The sequence below is a fragment of the Henckelia pumila genome, chromosome 2, assembly GCF_033568475.1.
Source record: "Henckelia pumila isolate YLH828 chromosome 2, ASM3356847v2, whole genome shotgun sequence".
Lineage (NCBI taxonomy): Eukaryota > Viridiplantae > Streptophyta > Magnoliopsida > Lamiales > Gesneriaceae > Henckelia > Henckelia pumila.
Window position 1 is genome coordinate 77,802,696 of NC_133121.1, and position 19,076 is coordinate 77,821,771.

General features: G+C 37.8%; 1 protein-coding gene across 1 annotated transcript; it reads right to left on the reverse strand.

Annotated features, from left to right (window-relative positions):
- Positions 1-3,050: 3,050 nt before the first annotated feature.
- On the reverse strand, positions 3,051-7,247 carry LOC140882508 (protection of telomeres protein 1b-like). The gene is made up of 10 exons (XM_073288561.1): positions 7,008-7,247; positions 6,770-6,903; positions 6,477-6,669; positions 6,084-6,148; positions 5,877-5,965; positions 4,486-4,764; positions 4,311-4,387; positions 4,163-4,221; positions 3,676-3,828; positions 3,051-3,557 (listed from the first exon to the last, which is right to left on the reverse strand). Exons 1-10 carry the CDS (start codon positions 7,147-7,149, stop codon positions 3,339-3,341), a joined length of 1,410 nt encoding a protein of 469 aa, XP_073144662.1. The 5' UTR covers positions 7,150-7,247; the 3' UTR covers positions 3,051-3,338.
- Positions 7,248-19,076: the final 11,829 nt, after the last annotated feature.

The following is a 19,076-nucleotide window of genomic DNA, read 5'->3' on the forward strand; positions in this document are numbered from 1 at the left end:
CTATGGCGGCCAAAGAGACAGGGCTAAGAAAACCTTGGTTGGAAAAATGGTTGGGCAAAAATACGAGGTGCACACAGACGATAATATTATTTACATACTGCTAATTTACTCTCATTGACAGATCACTTCAGATAAGTGAGGACGAGGATATGGAGCTGTACACTTCTAAGTGATTCAGAGTTGCTATCTTCAATGACTATAACGAAAGTATTCATGGCTGGCTAGCATTATCTTCGATGCTTCTGTGATTTATCATCTGCTCTTGCACTGTCTCTCTCGATAAATGATGGTTCGGAAGGAAGTGTTGGTGGGAGTTGTCTGTTGACTCCACTTCCAAGATTCAGAGTCATGTATAACTCGCTCGGCTTCATCGTCCGAAGATAGATGCACAACTTCGACGTCTTCATCAATGTTGAAATTCTTCATCATCTTCTTCATCTTCAGGCGATCTGACGAATCGCTTGACAAGAGAAATGATTTCAATTGGTTCCATCATTCTTTACATTGTTGAGTGGCCATGTATTAGAAGACAGAAGAGCTATGGCCTAACAGACATGTTGTGTATTGGTAAATATATGACAAAGTTTAGTATGCTTCGGTTGGAGGGGATATCGGTGGCTCTTGAAAATGCATGTGCTGGAAGCATTATTTTATATGTGTGTGGTAAGCCTTTGATGGGTATTAAATAGGAAATCCAACAACCAAACTTAACTATTGAATGACAAGTGCTGTAAAATTTATTAAATGAAGATGAATTAATATCAGTGGTTATGAATCACTTCGGTCAAGTCCATGTGTATTTTCCCAAGGCTTTGGTTAATATAATACACAAATTGCTTATTGGAACTTCTGGATTTAAAAACTGGATTGGCTTCGTTTGATCAGGGTGTATGTATTTTTAAGACATTTTAGCAACTATAAAAATTGATCATGTACATAATGTAAGATAGTTTGAACAGAATAGATATGTTCAAAATTTTCAAACGTGTTTAGTTTTGATGTTGAATCTGCTTTATTTGGTGTTTTGGTGTGGTAGTCTGTGTTACTGGAAGACAACATCTAGTTTCATAAATGGGGGATTTGAAGTGCCGGAAGTATATGATTCTTAATACAAATGAGGAGATAAATTATTTGCTAAACCACTGAGATGTTTGTTAATTGGTTAATGGTTATTATAACTAGACTTGGCCTGCAGTTCAATATAATATAAATAAACTATGCAAGTAGGTGGTTGTGCATCACTTCTTTCTATCATGTTCTGCACTTTTGTAAACTCAATATTGATATCTACGCAATGGACATTCAACTGGTTCACCATTTATCTTGGACATTGAGAATACAGTAGTTTTATATTATCATAACAAAATCAATCTCTTATTACTCGTACAAACTTGTTAACATGAAGCACAAAATTACAAGTTCATCAACTAGTGGAGATTAACCATACATAAAACTGAATGAAGCTCAGCACCCAAAACACTAATGACAATACTATTGGTTTTGTTTTCAGCAACCAAACAACATGAAAACAGTCCACGCAAAGCTAATTTGCATCCTAGCGCAATTTAAACAAACGCAACTTTTTCTCGATTGCCTCATTTATCTCCGCAACCCTTAACGAAAGTTGGCGCTGCTCGTTCATCAACTGAATCTGTGCTTCTATAAGTTGGCCTAAGTTCATAGATTCAGACGGATTACTTGCACTCGAATTTGCCGTTGAACTGGATGCATTGTGGATGGGTGCAGAAGGAGCATGGAATGGTTGGCTCTTCTCGTTGTACTTAGTATAAGCCTTCAATGTTTCATCTCTAGTAGGATAAGACTTGTGCGCATTGCGTGAAAAACCAGTAACCTCCAACTCTGCTTCCTCCCATGTACTATAAATTCCGGGGTTCCGTCCTTTGAACACAACATATGTCTTGCCCTGTCACGGGAGGATTATGACAAAATTAAGCACACACAATACAATTTTGTACTGAAATATGGTACCAAGTGCAAATTGAAAAAATCACCATTTCAAATCGACGCTGGAGTTTACTCACTATTTGATTTTGACTATTCTGAGAATTTTAATACCTGCAGAAATGAAAATTATAAAATAACTTATATGTAAAATGCACATGAATACACAAAAGAGTCATTTTGGTGATGGTGGCTTTCAGATTCTTCACAAAGTCACTACAAGTTGCAAGTTATTTTATTTAATCAAAGGTTGGTTAAAAGAATTGGATCTGTATACATATATATTTTAAACAATCTAAAATGTAGTGCATTTTTTGAAGAAGTTGACATCTGAACATAGTATGATATAGGGTGAAGAGACAGAATTATTGATAGAGAAGATCACTTGAAACAACCATACTGTCAAATTACAAGTGTTGGCCTTCAACCAAGAATTGCTTGTATACTGTAAAAATGACCTCAAACTCATATATGGGGGTGTGTGCCTTGTGTTTCCAGTATCAATTACCGGTGGAAATTGACAAATAATCATTCAAAAAGTAATTCTACCTACAAAATTAACACGAACTGAAGAATATGTGTTCAACTTTAATTTGCAATTTACCTTCAACATCTATAAATGTCGAATTCACAGACATTCCAAACATTTTTAAAAAAAAATCTGGCGATGTGCAAAATCACCAAAGGCGCATCAAATCAGAGTAGGAAATAATTGATATCTATACAGAAGGTAATAAATGGAATTCCTTACCCTTCAAAGTTCGTCGAAGACGCGTCAAATCCAACCTACAAGCTATTTCGTTTTCTCCATTGAAAAGGCACGAGATGAAGGGGAAAAATGAAGAGGAAGGATGTTGGTTTTGGTAAAGAATTAAAAATAGATTTGAGAAGTGCTTACCGTGGTAGTAAGGGCATTTTAGGTACTTTGCGATTGAACAATATCTATCTATAAGTTTATCATTTGCACCAAACAAAATATATACAAACATGCATAAATTAATCATTCACACCAAACAATACATAACTACATCATATTTAAATTATCCATTTATAATCCACCAAATTATCAATCTCTTCGTTATCCCATCACACGTACTAAACGAGCCCTATATATATTGTTAGGATAATGAATATCCTCGTGCCCACCTTCTTGCTGTACAATAGTTTTAAAAAAAGAACATTGAACGATCAAATAAGATATTAACCAAATATTCGGATCATTGTCAGAGACCTTTGAATTTGGCTGTCTTCATATAATAAATCATTCAAGAAAACCTATAAAAGCAAATTCATAAATACTTAAATAGTTGAGCACAATACATCTATCACGAACAAACACAGCATGAATCCAACGAGACGAGAAAGATGCTGGTTGCTCAGCCAACAAATGCTGTGCCAAATATCCGATAGTTCCTACTCCCCCAGCCATCATTTCTGTCAAGATAATATGATTTCAAGCAACACTCTACCCACGGCGGATTTCTGGAGACATTTTCCAGAGTATGTTCACACTCGTCTCCTTCACCAATTCCAAGCAACAAATTCCGCTTCCTTGTTAATATATCGACAGATAAATCATTTCCAAAGAATTTAATCTGCAAATTAGAGATGACATGGGAGTAGTTCCAAAAGGAATATACTTAGATGATTTGGTGTAAATCAAGCCATTATTAATGGACAGAGTATTGATATAAAATCCTTATGAGTTCTTACCCCATCCTCTGCATAAAGAAAAGCATGGATTCTTGCAGTAGGGTCTTCCAGTGTCAACCTAATCCGATAAATACCACAAGGGGAGTGGAAGTCATCAGCTCTCCATGGGAATATTGCAACCACCCGAACTACACATCTATATTTACATGTCACCTGCAATGAAGAGGCTCGTGATTGGAACCTACAAGGATAAAGTATATCTGAACTATTGTGATATTTGGAAGTGCATTTGCTTCTCTGGTCGGGGTTTCATTTATAAGAGATTCAAACATCTTTCAAGAAACAAACTCAAAGCAAAGTTGATTCCACTAGAAAGTTTAGAGTTCCTATTTTTAAGTGGATCTCCTATTATTGAGTGGATCAAAATGTATCTGTGATCTCTTCTTTTGGAACTTGGAAGTTGGAAGCATGAAAGGTGACACCGGTCAGTTATTGGTCTGCTTAACACAATTTTACTTAGGTATGACCAAAGTAAGAATCCACTAACCTCTGCATGAGTAAGGACATTCATCAAAGTCACAAAAGGCACATCAGGATGATCGGTCTCTGAATGTAGAAACAAAGAGGACAAAATAAACCATGTCATTGTCATTGAAAATCTAAATGGAGAGGGCCCATCTCTAACCAAATAAAACCTGTCATGTGTGAAGGCCAAGGAAAGCTTGTAAACGGCATACGGCCCCATTTTGATGGAACACGTTCATTATATGTCCTAAAAAACATAATTATCATTGATATGTTATCAAACAGATATTCGGATGCATATACCACATTAATAAATTAATTTAATAAACTTTGAGTAAAAAAGACCTTTGGCAATCTAATACACGATCATCATCATCAGACAAAATGCAAAGCGAAGAAAAAGGCATCAGTACACCTTGCCACAACCCTGCAACAACTTCACATTTTATATTGACAAATTTCACCCATATATTTGTGCGAATAGAATTGATGCTGATCTTGTAGCTTTGATCAATGATCATCCTCATGACAGTTCCAACAGTTGGAAATGTACATAAAATATCTCTAGATAAAGGAGAGGGTTCCAAGTGTAGAGGAAGTGGATTTTCCATCTCATCTTCAAGCCTGCAGTAGCAAATCACCGTTAGGATTTGGGTTGGTGGTGATTTTTTTTTTTTTTGTGGGGGCAACTAATGAACAGAAAGGACTTCTATCTAAAACACATTTCTCAGAATCTGGGTATGCATGGAATTCAAAGTCATGTACAAAGAAACTTTTATTTTTCCATTCTTTTAATTGTAGTTTCATGTGTATGAAGATGAACATTGTACCTATTTTTAGCAAGACGCAAATTTTTCTTTATACTAACTAATTAAGGCAATAAACAGGCCCCTTGTGTTAAAATTCATTCAAATTCTTTAATTAATAATTAATTGATGTTTGTCTAGTTGCTTTAATTCATTGTTTGGTATTAAATTTATATTATGTGGATAATGTTAGGTTTCTCAACAATTGTAGGGAATTAAGAATCCCAAAAACAGATTAAGAACAATTTATACTGGATTTATATAGAACATATTGAATATAAGAAGATAATAACCCAGTGACTTCTCTCTGTAAAACCTCCTAGCTAAAAGCTAGTAAAACCCACAAGAAATTAAGAAACTGAATGCCCAACTATCGCCACACTCAATACATTTTATATCTTTCCCTCACATGGGCCTCTCCCGATTCGGCCCACTAACCCCTTAAAACCTAGGTCCATAACAGATAATCAACATAATCTGTTTCTTAGTCTGCACTGAGAGAAGGTAGTTGAGAATGCCTAAATAATATCATATAAAAAATCGATTATAGTAAAGAGTAAAATAAATTGTCACTCAGTTTCAGATGTTTAACTTAGACGCTTAATAACAATTTTAGTACCTAAAAAATAAGTCTATGTGAAAACACCACCAGGACTTATATTCATTTCATTGGTTGACAACCATGTGCACATCATAGTACTAACAACTTATCCTCAATGTGGAAAACTGTGAACAGGTTATGAAATTCAAGGTCAACAACTCCCAAATAACAGAAATATCACAATGTTGTTTGCTGGTTTCACATACCGAATAATGAATGTTCAAATATATAAAAGAGAGTGTTACATGGTAATAAGAAACCATGGTTCCTCTTTTGTTCTGAATTTATATACTTTTAGAGGTACTGCTGATAAATAAGAAAACACTAACTTGGCTTCAATACAAGCAGGTGGTGCGTCTGTCCCATCCCAAAGAAAGAACATCCACTTATCTTTCTTGACTTTGTAGATATGTATAATCTAGTAGAGGAGAAAAAAGCCGAAACATGGTATCAGTACTTCTTCCACGAGAAGCAAAGATTTATTAAAGTTAGCCTTATCGGTGAAGCATAAGTTAGTAGCTTGCGGTGCCAAATACCTTGCAAAGCAGATTGACGCGCTCACCTTTCTTGATCTCCCTCAACACATTAAAATCATTCAAGCCTAGCATTCACATTACAAAAACACATTTATGTAACAGAAAAAGGCAACAAAGACTGTAAGGTTAAGTTAAATTCCAATTTCCAAATGTTTCACGAAGCATAACTTTCGGAGGTGTTGGATCATATAGGATACATAAAGTCATTTTGATTGTTCAATTAGAAAGCAACTCAAACTCATGCCCGCCCGCCCGACGGAGAGACATGTTTGTTCCGCAGGTGAGAGAAACAAACATAAAAATGGTAAAACTTTTCATATACTTACAAAACACTGAAAAAGAATGGTAAATAATTCAAACAGAAGACAGCATCATGTATAGAGAAAATAGTACCTTCAATTTTAGTACGCATCAACCATTTCCTCATCCCCGTGATAAGTCTTTTGTCTTGTTCTCTGAATGAAAAATTTCGTGAAGATTGATAATGCGCAAATTCTCTCTCACCAAAATCTCTCCCTTCATATAAAGCAAAGGAAGAAAATTTCTTGTTATACATAGCATAAACCTCAGAACCCCGAGTACTTATCTGGACAAAAATAAAATAATCACCAAAACATTTTCCAAATGCAACTGAAAAAACAAAATCTAAGCTTGCAAAAAAAAAAAGGGAGGCGCAATCCATTTACCGTAACTCGAGAAAGCATCATTATATCACCATTCGACGCCACACGAGGAAGCTTCTCGACAGTTTCGGCAAAAAACAATACGGAAAGAGGACCTGGCTGCGTTTCATCAACGATCTTCACCGAGCAAAATAAATCTTGAACAAGCCCACCAAAAGAAAGAAGGAAAGAAACAATTTTCAGAAGGGGTTACCATATTTTTACCTTCGAAAAGGAGAAAACAAGGAGAAATTCAATTTACCAGTGCCTTTAGTAGACTTGGGGAGAGTAGTCTCGATGACAATGCCAATGAGATTCACTCGCTGGTTAATAGAAGACGATGCGTCAATAAGTTGCATGTACTTATAATCATCATCATCACCATCTCTTCTACGGCGCGTCATTTTGCAGGAAACCCTAGCTATGGCGGAGGCGATGGAATACGGTTCACTGAAGTTAAATGAAGTGAAAGGCTGATCCAACCAAAAATTTTAAAAAAATTGGCACGTCTCGTCTCGTCTAACGTCTAAAGCTTTCGTTTAATAAGACTTGTTAAAGGCAAATGAACCAAGCTCGAGCTTTATAATATTTGGCTCGTTAGCTCGTGAACATGCTCGTTAACAGGCTCGTTAATGAAAAAATAATAGTATTGATATTTAATTTATAAATTTACACTTTACTTATGAAAAATATTGAAAAATCTATAAAAATTAATTTATTAGAATAAAATTATAAATTTTAATAATAATATTATATTTTTTTCAAATATATGCTCTCGTTTAATAAGACTTGTTAAGGCAAACGAACCAAACTCGAGCTTTACAATATTTGGCTCGTTAGCTCGTGAACATGCTCGTTAACAGGCTCGTTAACGAAAAAAATAATAGTATTGATATTTAATTTATAAATTTACACTTTACTTATGAAAAATATTGAAAAATCTATAAAAATTAATTTATTAGAATAAAATTACAAATTTTAATAATAATATTATATTTTTTTAAAATATATATTTTAGTTTTTAATTAATTTAATAAATATTTAAATTTATAGTTCAAATATATTAAGCTCGTTTAGGCTCGATAAAAACGCGAATAAGCTCGTGAGCCATGAATATATTCGTTAAATAAGCTCGGGTTCGGCTCGTTTATAAATGAACCGAGCTTGAACATTCAAAAGCTCGGCTCGGCTTGGCTCGTTTACATCCCTACACTTCACTAATATAATTTAACAAAATATATAATTTAATTTATTTAATTTAACAAAATTATAAATACAATAAAGATATTGACAACTTTTTCGATTAGTCAGTTTTTGACATCTATAATCTAAAAATCAAATATAAAAATTATGATTTTAACATTTGTATCCAAAATAAAAAAATTTAGTTTCGGTTCAGTTAGTTCGATACAATTTTATTTTTTTATTTTTGTCCAAAGTTATGATTTTTTTGAATTAAAACAAATTTTGAATGACTCTTCCCTTGACGGCTAGGAGGAAAAACTTGGAAGTTAGTAATAATATAATTTAAAAAAAGATAATGGTTTTTGGCTCATCTGACACCAAGATCGAGACGATGTCACGAATTCAAAACTCAATGGTTACAAACTCCTCTTCAGCTAAAAAATTTCTTATTTTAAAATTTTAGGTATCCCATTATTTTTGTGATGATTTTATAAATTAAAAAATTATGTTTTAATAAAATGATTATAAAAGTAGTTTTCTTTAAATTATTTCCAAAAACTACCTAAATTAATCCAATTATTATGATACTTTAACATAGATAGTTCATCGTGCAGAGATCCGACTTGGATCACGTACTAGCTAAAACTTCAGCATGCGATTAACTTATAGTAATAAATTTAATCAGAGAAATAACTTGCAGAAACTTAAAATAAGTAGTAAATCAAATAAATTATCCGACAGAATACAACCGGTAAACCAAACGGAAATAACTGCTTATACAATCAAATCAAAATACTTTATCTAAATCCTCATATACAACTGAAGCAAACCAGAAAACCTCCAAGAACGGTAGCTGAAACCACTCCTAAACTGCCCCGAGCCTCCTATTTCATCCAACCCGAGACTTGCTCGAATGGGGTGTTAAAGTAAACCAAGGATACGAGCGACTAACGTCCATTACATAAATATGATTATATAAACTGATATGATATATTCAAGTGATTTGACTGAACTAGGTCAACTAGATCAATCTTGCTCAAATTAGGTGTCATGAGTGGAATGTTACCATCTGAGGTCCAATCTATTGGGTATCTCACACACTCGTCCAGATCATCGTAGCCTCAAACTCCGTCATCATGATAACTCCTGGTGTATGATCATATCAAGAGGATAGTGTTGAGCAACCCTACTAGAACAGCTATCTCGAAGGAGATACATGTTCAAAATGATATATGCACTATAAAATAGTAAAATATGTATAATGACACATAAATGCAACATATAAGTATTCATACTCATTGATATCTCTCAGTCAATACTTACTCTACTAGATAGCTGACAGGTCGAGTGTACTCAGGGTGTATGGTCCAAGCCTACATTCAAGTGATTACCATATCACTATAATAGCCTTAAAAGCCTTAACAAATATAATGACTACTTCCAATAGTTATTAGGAGTTCAGACTTATATCTGTATCTGTCTTCTGCCCCTTTCCTATCGAATACCACAACTCCAGAACAACTCTACTACAGCTCCGATAGCGCCTTGGTGCAGTGGTGCCCGACCCTCAATTGTAGAGGCCCATATCCAGAATTAACGATAATGAGTAATTATCGTGTGATCATGTTAGATTTAGTAAAACATGATTAAGGAGAATTCTAAATGGATTAACGGAGCCCGGAAATAAACCCAAAATGATCAGAAATGGTCCGGAAGGTCAGACAGATCGGAAGCTCCGAAGTTAGGATCGGATGCTCCGAAGGTGATCGGATGCTCCGATGAACGATCGGAAGCTCCGATCGAATTACGTCATCCATGACGTGTGGTTGATCGGAAGCTCCGATCACCCCTATCCGAAGTCAACCAGTGAGATTTTGACACGTGGCAAATAAGGATGTTCGGAAGCTCCGATGGCAGGATCGGACGTTCCGATCGAGGATCGGAGGTTCCGATCGATGCCTATAAATATAAGGTCCGAGGCATTCATTTCTTGCCAATTCCGAATTCTCTCCTTCGCCCTCGTGGCTCTATTTTAGGGCTTTGGGTACTCTTATTTTAGATTTGGAGTAGGATATTTGTTTTAGTATAGTCAGACAGTGTCTGACATAGTAGCAGAGCAGCGCTCGTGTTGTAGAGCCGTGTTCGAGGCTGTGGATTCGCAGCAGGGGAATGCCCTAGTTGCGGGATAGTCGCCATTAGTGGGCTGGCGACGGACGCAGGTATAGCTATGGTCTCCTTAAATTAATTAGGAGTATGCAATAGCTTAGTTAAGGCTTTTAGAGCTTATTGAATGATACATAGGTAATTGCATTGTAGACTTGATGATAGGCTTGGAACCTAGAGTGGGACTATTAGGACTGCCTTAGAAAGGTACGTAAGTACTGACTGAGATTGCCAGCGGATATGCATGCTTATATGTTGCATTTATGTGTTTGCATGTTATTATTGTTATGCGGCATGTGCATATCATCTTGTGCCTGTACATCTGTATATCTTTCGAGATGAGCCAGTTATGGTTGCTCAGCCCTGTTAGGACGTTTGATATCGAGTACCCCTAGGTACTGATACCTGAAGGACTCCGTGGTCCGCATCCGTGATTCGGGAATGAGTGGTCGCGCACAGTGGTTAGCTACCCCGATGTGACGAGCTTATATCCCAGGCACCAGTCTGAGCAGTTCGTATACAGTTATCCCAGATATGGATACCCTGTCATTTGCATGCATCATATTGTATGTTTATCCGTGCTTTCGTATTGAGCTTAGAGCTCACGTCCAGTATTTTCTGTGTATCTGGATACCCTATTCGACGGAGCAGGTGTAGGTGCAGGATTGAGCACCAGGAGCTTGGAGGAGCCAGTGACCTTGAAGACAGCAGTATTTAGCTGTAGGTTTTTATGTTATTCGATTGAGTTGTATAAATCGAGTTTGTTAGCCGGTTGTATTCTGCCGGTCTGCTTGTATTTAGTCTTTCGCAGCGATTTTATTTAATGCATGCTTAATTATGCTCTTAACTCTGATTAGGTAGTGGATCCGGGTCGGGTCGCTATATTTATTGGTATCAGAGCTGCATGCAAGGGACTTAGGAAATTGATCATAAGACTTCTTGATTATCCTTGTAGGATTAATTGAGGCCTAGCGAAAGAAGATTTGGTTGTTCATTGCCAAGGTTTGCGGCTGGAGTTTTTACTATAAGGAATGCAACAGCGATGAGAACACCAGTAGTAGCATATCAATAGATAGATTGACTGCTGTGTAAGGTTCATCATTCGATGCATTGGGATGCTGATCGAAGAACATATGGATTCCAGTCGGAGAATATTGGAAGAGAAGATCGAGTATATCGCGTCAGATACCTCTGAGGGCTTTTTGGAACGAATGGTGTTTAGTAATCCATGTGGTTCCAGTCCTTGAAGATTCTCAACTCGTAGCTGGAGAGATTGTCAGATAGACCTTCACAGGAGATACCTTGAGTGCCTTAAGCATGACAGGTTTCTAGCGTAAGGTCTGTAAACTCGTGCAGAACATGGTTTTGCCGGTATGCTTGTATCGATGCTTTTGGTAGGCATACGGAAAACTTCATGTTCAAAAGCATGATTTGGATACAAGAAGAACGCTGATGGTAGATCGTGAGCAGAAGAAGTCGACTGACATGCACTGACGCAGAGCATAGCTGGTTAGCTATCACGTGCCATTTCTCCGGAGTTCTTCGTGGGAGGACATGCAGAGAGACTTGGACGGGAGTATTCTTGTATCGATGCGTGTGTCGATTGGAAGCTTCATGCTCAAGGAGTGAAGACAAGTTCGACAATTTTAAATATTGTATTGATGTATTTGTAAACAATATTTCAGTTGTAATGAATCATCAGAATTTGGTTGTATCATATCAAGTTATTGGATGCACATGTTGTTGTATTTTCGGAATACTGTAATGATATTACATGAGATTGTAATAAAGAAATTGTACAAAATTAAAGTAATGATACATGTGTTACTTATTCAGCAATTCGTGATTGATTGCAAGTAATTTTATAAAGTTTGGCTTGGAATTAGTTGATTGGTAATCAACTAGGATAGCTCATGGATTTTGAGTAAGCCAGCGGTAACGGATTGACATGGGGTTAGTCTAAGTATTTTCCTAGGGCTGACCTAATTAGTCGTTTGACTGGGTTAGTGCCATTGATGAGGTGATTCATCTGGGGGCATGAAAATATTGATCTTGTTTGGAATTTTGAGTTTTTGTTCTAAGTTGTTTCCTTAGGACAGTAGTCTGATTGACCTTCATAGGTTGAGACTTCGTGATGATGGGATTTCATCGGGATACCAAGTCGAGTATATGCCGAGAGTTGTGGACTATGACCATGACTAGACATGATGGAGCGCGACCCTATGTCAGTGTTACTCTGGGAGTCTTTTGTACTTCGGAGAATGCCTGGAAGCCTTCTTGCTTCAGGATTTGGCGGTGGGAAGGCTACTTAGTCTAGAGTTTTGGTAACAGTCACGACGGGGCATGACATTGGATTGGATGCCTGGTTAGGTATCAGCGGTTTAGATATCGACTGACTGTCGTCAGAGATATTGGTTTGTAGTTTTGTCATAAGGACCAGTTTTGGAGGGATTTCCTTGACAAGTGCGTACTCTGAGCAGATAGTTCTAGCCTATGGGATACTGCTAGACTAGTGGATCTAGTCGGTGTTTGGATACTCTTGTGATAAGGGTTATCCAGGAGATGAGTTTGTGAACTCCCTGGAACATTGACTTGGGGATAAGTAGTTTTCAGCATTAATGGTTTCCTTCAGTGATATATTATATCCGATGCTAAGGATTGCACATGACTATTTGAGGCATGAGGATAGCGTGATTTATGCCAGTGTACACTTGGTGGTGATTTCAGGTGGGACACCGCGACAAGTAACCTCAGTCTCGATTTGTTGCAGTCTTAGCAAGAGATATAGTTATCAGGAGCATGTTCAACGATAGTTGAAATCTTTTCGGACTTGTATTGCGGCTTGGATTGAACAAGTCCTTATGATCATCTTGGATGAAGATAGACAGTGATAGTATGTCTAGACTGGTGCATGTTTAGCGCTAGTGACTACTTGTAACTGTGGTCTGACTCTGTCAAAGATGAGTGATTGAATCAGCTGTGATTCTTTTTATCCCAAGTATTTGGGATATGCGGACGTGTGGCAGTGAGATCATCGATATTGATCGAGCCATGAGAGTTTCATTGATCAGTGATTGTCTGATTAGGGTTGATATCGTCAGGCATGGAGAGAGCTACAGTATATCGATTTGATTGATCGGATTATTTCAATCGGTACAGATGGGATATAGTGAATCAAGAAGTACTGGGAATGGTACTTTAAGTATGGTATGCTTTGATATAACGATTCACGTGCATTTAGGAAATTCTTTAGTCGCTAAGGGATCTCCAGGAATGCGGGAATCGAGACTTTTGGATTCTGCGAATCACGAAAGTGATCATTAGTTGGCTCTTGTGATCGTAGATGTTGGTAACGTTGCTTTGGCTACCAGTGACGGATTTTGATCTGAGCATTGCTTGGTGTTAGCAATGAATTATTCAATTTACGAAAATATGATTCAGTGATCGTCCCAGGTTTGTCAGTGGACGAATTTTGAAGACTGTTAGTCAGAATGTTTTGCTTGGGGTGCTTCCAGCATATTTCTCAAGATTTGTTGTTGAGAGGCGATTCGACAAGTGCTCAAGGATTTCAATGAACATTAGCAGGTTAGCATTAGTTGTTTCATGGGATGAGACAACAGCTGAGACTTGTGTTTCTGAGTCTGGCAAGATTGTTGTCATTAATATCCCAGTGCGTTGTGATATGCTGTGTCAATGAGAAGATTAGATAACGTAATTGCCACTAGTATTGATAGATTCTGTGCGGGATCAAGGTGAATCAGTTTGGTTATCCCCGCTAGGGAGCCAAGGATTTGGTTATCTGGAACAGGATTAACCGGAATCATTTTTGTCGATACTATCTCTAGTTCCGAGATAGAAGTAAGAATTTGATATAGACTACTGTTGAGGATGGTGTTGGTCCATCTGGGAGTTTCAGCAGGATGATAGTTAATTTCGAGGCGACGACCTCGAAGGGTGCATTAAAACAAGAAATTGTGTACAAGGATTTTATAGCAATTGGGGTTAATAAGCAGAGATTTTGTCATCTGTTTACTTAGTTGGTACTCTTTGGAAAACATTCATTGGGAAAAGTAAGTTCTGAAGGTACGTACTATGACGCCAGGAATTGTCAGGATTTGGTGGTTATCCATGATAGGATGACTAAGATGATAAATTAAGATGCTATCTACGATAGCGGGATTCGGATCAAGGTTTATTGCAATCAGTCTGAGGGTTTCAGATGGTTAGAGTCGTGTGCAGTGGTGCGATTGCTCTGCGAGCTGGTGGCCGGTAGTTGCCATTTCTATTCGCATAAGGTACTGTTTTGGAAGATACATTTTATCCTTCGTGATAAAAAGTAACCCACACGAGTTCTTGAAAAAGGGATATCTAGGATTTGACCGAGAGTCGAATCTAGATCGTTTTGTTTAGAGCTTTGCGATACCGTCAAGGGACGCGATGTTACCGTTAGACCAGTGAAATACGATGTGTTGTATCTGATTTTATCGTGGGCAGCGATGGAGTTCGTGCATGTTTAGAGAATAGCTGATGGCTAATTATGATCTTAGCAGGAGTATCATCGCTAAGATTTGTAGGCAGTGTGGCTGATAGTAGGCAATTTGGACCGAAGGTGCCGTGTTGTTGCGGTTATCGATGGATAACTGACGATAGTCAGTAGTGTTACTCGATTCTCGCAGGATTGCTAATAAGAAGGCAGTGATTTCCAGAGTGATCGTTAAAAGCGTGCGAGTTTGAAATCAGTGCAAATTATAAATCGAGTTTATGTTCTGATGTGGTTCAGTGAAGGAACAGACCTTACAGGTTTAGCGAGGTTTGGTATTGTCGAAGGTTATTTGACCAGATGTTTTGAACCGGAACTACTAATGAATTGGACGAATGGTTTATACTATAGTCCCGAGGTTTACCTTAGATTTCGCGGACGAAATCCTTTTAAGGTGGTGGGAATGTAGTGGCCCATATCCAGAATTAACGATAATGAGTAATTATCGTGTGATCATGTTAGATTTAGTAAAACATGATTAAGGAGAATTCTAAATGGATTAACGGAGCCCGGAAATAAACCCAAAATGATCAGAAATGGTCCGGAGGGTCAGACAGATCAGAAGCTCCGAAGTTAGGATCGAATGCTCCGAAGGTGATCGGAAGCTCCGATGAACGATCGAAAGCTCCGATCGAATTACGTCATCCATGACGTGTAGTTGATCGGAAGCTCCGAACAGGATCGGAAGCTCCGATCACACCTATCCGAAGTCAACCAGTGAGTTTTTGACACGTGGCAGATAAGGATGTTCGGAAGCTCCGATGGCAGGATCGGACGTTCCGATCGAGGATCGGAGGTTCCGATCGATGCCTATAAATATAAGGTCCGAGGCATTCATTTCTTGCCAATTCCGAATTCTCTCCTTCGCCCTCGTGGCTCTATTTTAGGGCTTTGGGTACTCTTATTTTAGAGTTGGAGTAGGATATTTGTTTTAGTATAGTCAGACAGTGTCTGACATAGCAGCAGAGCAGCGCTCGTGTTGTAGAGCCGTGTTCGAGGCTGTGGATTCGCAGCAGGGGAATGCCCTAGTTGCGGGATAGTCGCCATCAGTGGGCTGACGACGGACGCAGGTATAGCTATGGTCTCCTTAAATTAATTAGGAGTATGCAATAGCTTAGTTAAGGTTTTTAGAGCTTATTGAATGATACATAGGTATTTGCATTGTAGACTTGATGATAGGCTTGGAACCTAGAGTGGGACTACTAGGACTGCCTTAGAAAGGTACGTAAGTACTGACTGAGATTGCCAGCGGATATGCATGCTTATATGTTGCATTTATGTGTTTGCATGTTATTATTGTTATGCGGCATGTGCATATCATCTTGTGCCTGTACATCTGTATATCTTTCGAGATGAGCCAGTTAGGGTTGCTCAGCCCTGTTAGGACGTTTGATATCGAGTACCCCTAGGTACTGATACCTGAAGGACTCCGTGGTCCGCATCCGTGATTCGGGAATGAGTGGTCGCGCACAGTGGTTAGCTACCCCGATGTGACGAGCTTATATCCCAGGCGCCAGTCTGAGCAGTTCGTATACAGTTATCCCAGATATGGATACCCTGTCATTTGGATGCATCATATTTGTATGTTTATCCGTGCTTTCGTATTGAGCTTAGAGCTCACGTCCAGTATTTTTTGTGTATCTGGATACCCTATTCGACGGGGCAAGTGTAGGTGCAGGATTGAGCACCAGGAGCTTGGAGGAGCCAGTGACCTTGAAGACAGCAGTATTTAGCTGTAGGTTTTTATGTTATTCGATTGGGTTGTATAAATCGAGTTTGTTAGCCGGTTGTATTCTACCGGTCTGCTTGTATTTAGTCTTCCGCAGCGATTTTATTTAATGCATGCTTAATTATGCTCTTAACTCTGATTAGGTAGTGGATTCGGGTCGGGTCGCTACATCAATAGTATGGCTAAAAGAACTAAAAATATACTCTAGACTAAAATTCACTCCTAAAACACACACTAACTATGATGGAGATGGGACAATCTGATCTCTTGCATGCATTAATGACGTGTCAACATTTTCTTGACACCTAAGTGGACATCTGTGTTTGAATGGTCCGAACTCACGATACGTAGATCCGATCTCTCATGTGTCCGTGCAATTTTGTCATCTCACAAACCTGCATGACATAACCCTACTTCGGATCCATTCTCATTCGGACGATCCGGTCTCACGTTTGGTGCTTTTGAAATCTTCAAAGGTTCCAAACTCAAATCCTTTGGTTTCGAACTGTTTAATCACTTGATTTATTTAACTAATGATTCTTTAATCATGTTTAATATTTTAATTGCACAAAACGATATGTTAGATAATTCAAAGTTTCAGTGTCTTGAAAATACAAAGATAAACTGAACTATAGCCATCAAGTTACCTAAATTGATCGCACTGAACCTGGTTATAATAAACTACCCGCATCGCTGGGATGGAGTATCTAATTAAACTGATTGCTTGCTCAACTGAAAAGTGTTCGAACTCAAAAGATACATCAGTTTTCCTACCGAGACTAAGTATTCAGTTTTTGAACTGTTACTATAACCAAATACTCTCAGCAATCGATCTGCCACTAGATTGCCATCATCAGTAAACTGAAGCTCTCACAACCAGATCACTCAATACTCAGATAATATTCAGAATGACACTCAGTTTACCTCAGCGGATAGAATTATCCATACAATGACATTCCTGCAACGATCGTCGCCTTATCGAAGTGTACTTTTTGCAAAGAATGTTGACATGGAATATACAAACAATGAAACGGGAAAAATTTGAGGATTTTAGTGTATATTTTAATTTATAACAGTTGGCACCCAAGCCTATAAATAGGCACTTCAATCAGTTGAAAAAGGCTCTCTGGAACTCTCGCGCTATCACATTCTCTAAGAAGCTTTCAAAGTCTTTCAAGCTAAAATGATCAAGAAACTCGAAGCAAACACTTTCATATTTCATTCTATCATTTGAATGATCAATTTGTGCAATTGTAATCGAGTTTTAATCTATGTGTATTACATTCAGTCAAGGACTGTATCTTGTATTGTGTATACTAGGAGTTCTGAGATAGGCATCTCTGTATAATTCCTAGTCTCGGAGTGGGGTTTTGCAAGTTGATTGTAAACTTCAAAGTCTTCTAGTGCTATCCTTCCGAGAAGGAAGAAAAGGGGACACAGGAGTTTTGAAATCTCCGAACATCCAAAAACACTTGTTGTGTCATAATTTCAGTTTACCTCTTTCACTTCAGTTTCACACTTACTTTCACACTCTTCAGAATCTGTTCGTTGACATATTTCTGCACATTTTACTTATTTTTCAACTTACATCGACACCAAGATAGTAATAATTCAGTCGCTAAATCGATTGAGTTCTAATTTTTTTTAGTTGAGAATTTTTTTAGGTGTATTCAACACACCCCCTCCCCCTCTGCATCTACACTCAACCGATCCTATCAATTAGTATTAGAGCACAGGATCATTCTTGTCTCTGAACACTTTCAAAATGTCATCATTCAGTAAAATTCTCATGTTCTCCAAAGAAGATTTTGATGATAGGAAAATTAGAATGCAAGATCATTTATCAGCATTAGATGATGGCATATGGTATGTCATCACTGATGGTCCCATTACCATCACCAAAGCCAACACTGCTATTGCAATCACATGAGGAGCTCCACAATTTATTGAGAAACCAAGGCGTGAGTGGACCACAGAAGACAAGAAGAAATCCAACCTGTACAACGTGGCTAAAGATATCCTATACAAAAACCTTGACAAAAACACATTTAGCAAGATCAAAATGTGTAAAACAGGGAAAGAAATCTAGGAAAAACTCATTCAGTTATGTGAGGGAAACGAGAAAACCAAGGAGAACAAAATGTCTATGGCAACATAGAAGTTTGAAAACATCAGGATGAAGCCTGTTGAATCAATGTCTGAGTTTGATGAATGAGTCAGTAGCATTGTCATTGAACTTAATGCTCTTAGAAACCTTACCCCAACAGAGAAGTTATATTGAAGGTAATCTGAGGTCTTCCCAAGGAATGGGAAGTAAAGACTATGGCTATGAGAGAGTCAAAAGACTTGAACAAACTCGAACTTCAAACTCAAACTTCACGAATTATTTCCTGATCTTAAGGCATATGAGTTTGAGTTAAAAGTCAGGGAAGAAGATCAGTCAACCTCGTAGTTGACCAAGGCTTTGGCAGCAGTCAAGATAGAACCTCTAGTTCCTATGGAAAGAACAGCAGAACAGTTGAGCAATGATGCTATGTCCTTATTTGTAAGGAATTTTGGGAAATTTCTGAGAAAGAATCAAAGTGGGTCCTACCGAAGAAATTATCAAAAGAAGGACTTAGTTGATGAGCCCAAAACATGCTTCAACTGTGGAAAAATGGGACACTTTATAGCTGACTGTCCTAAACCAAAGAAGGATGAACAAAGATGAACTG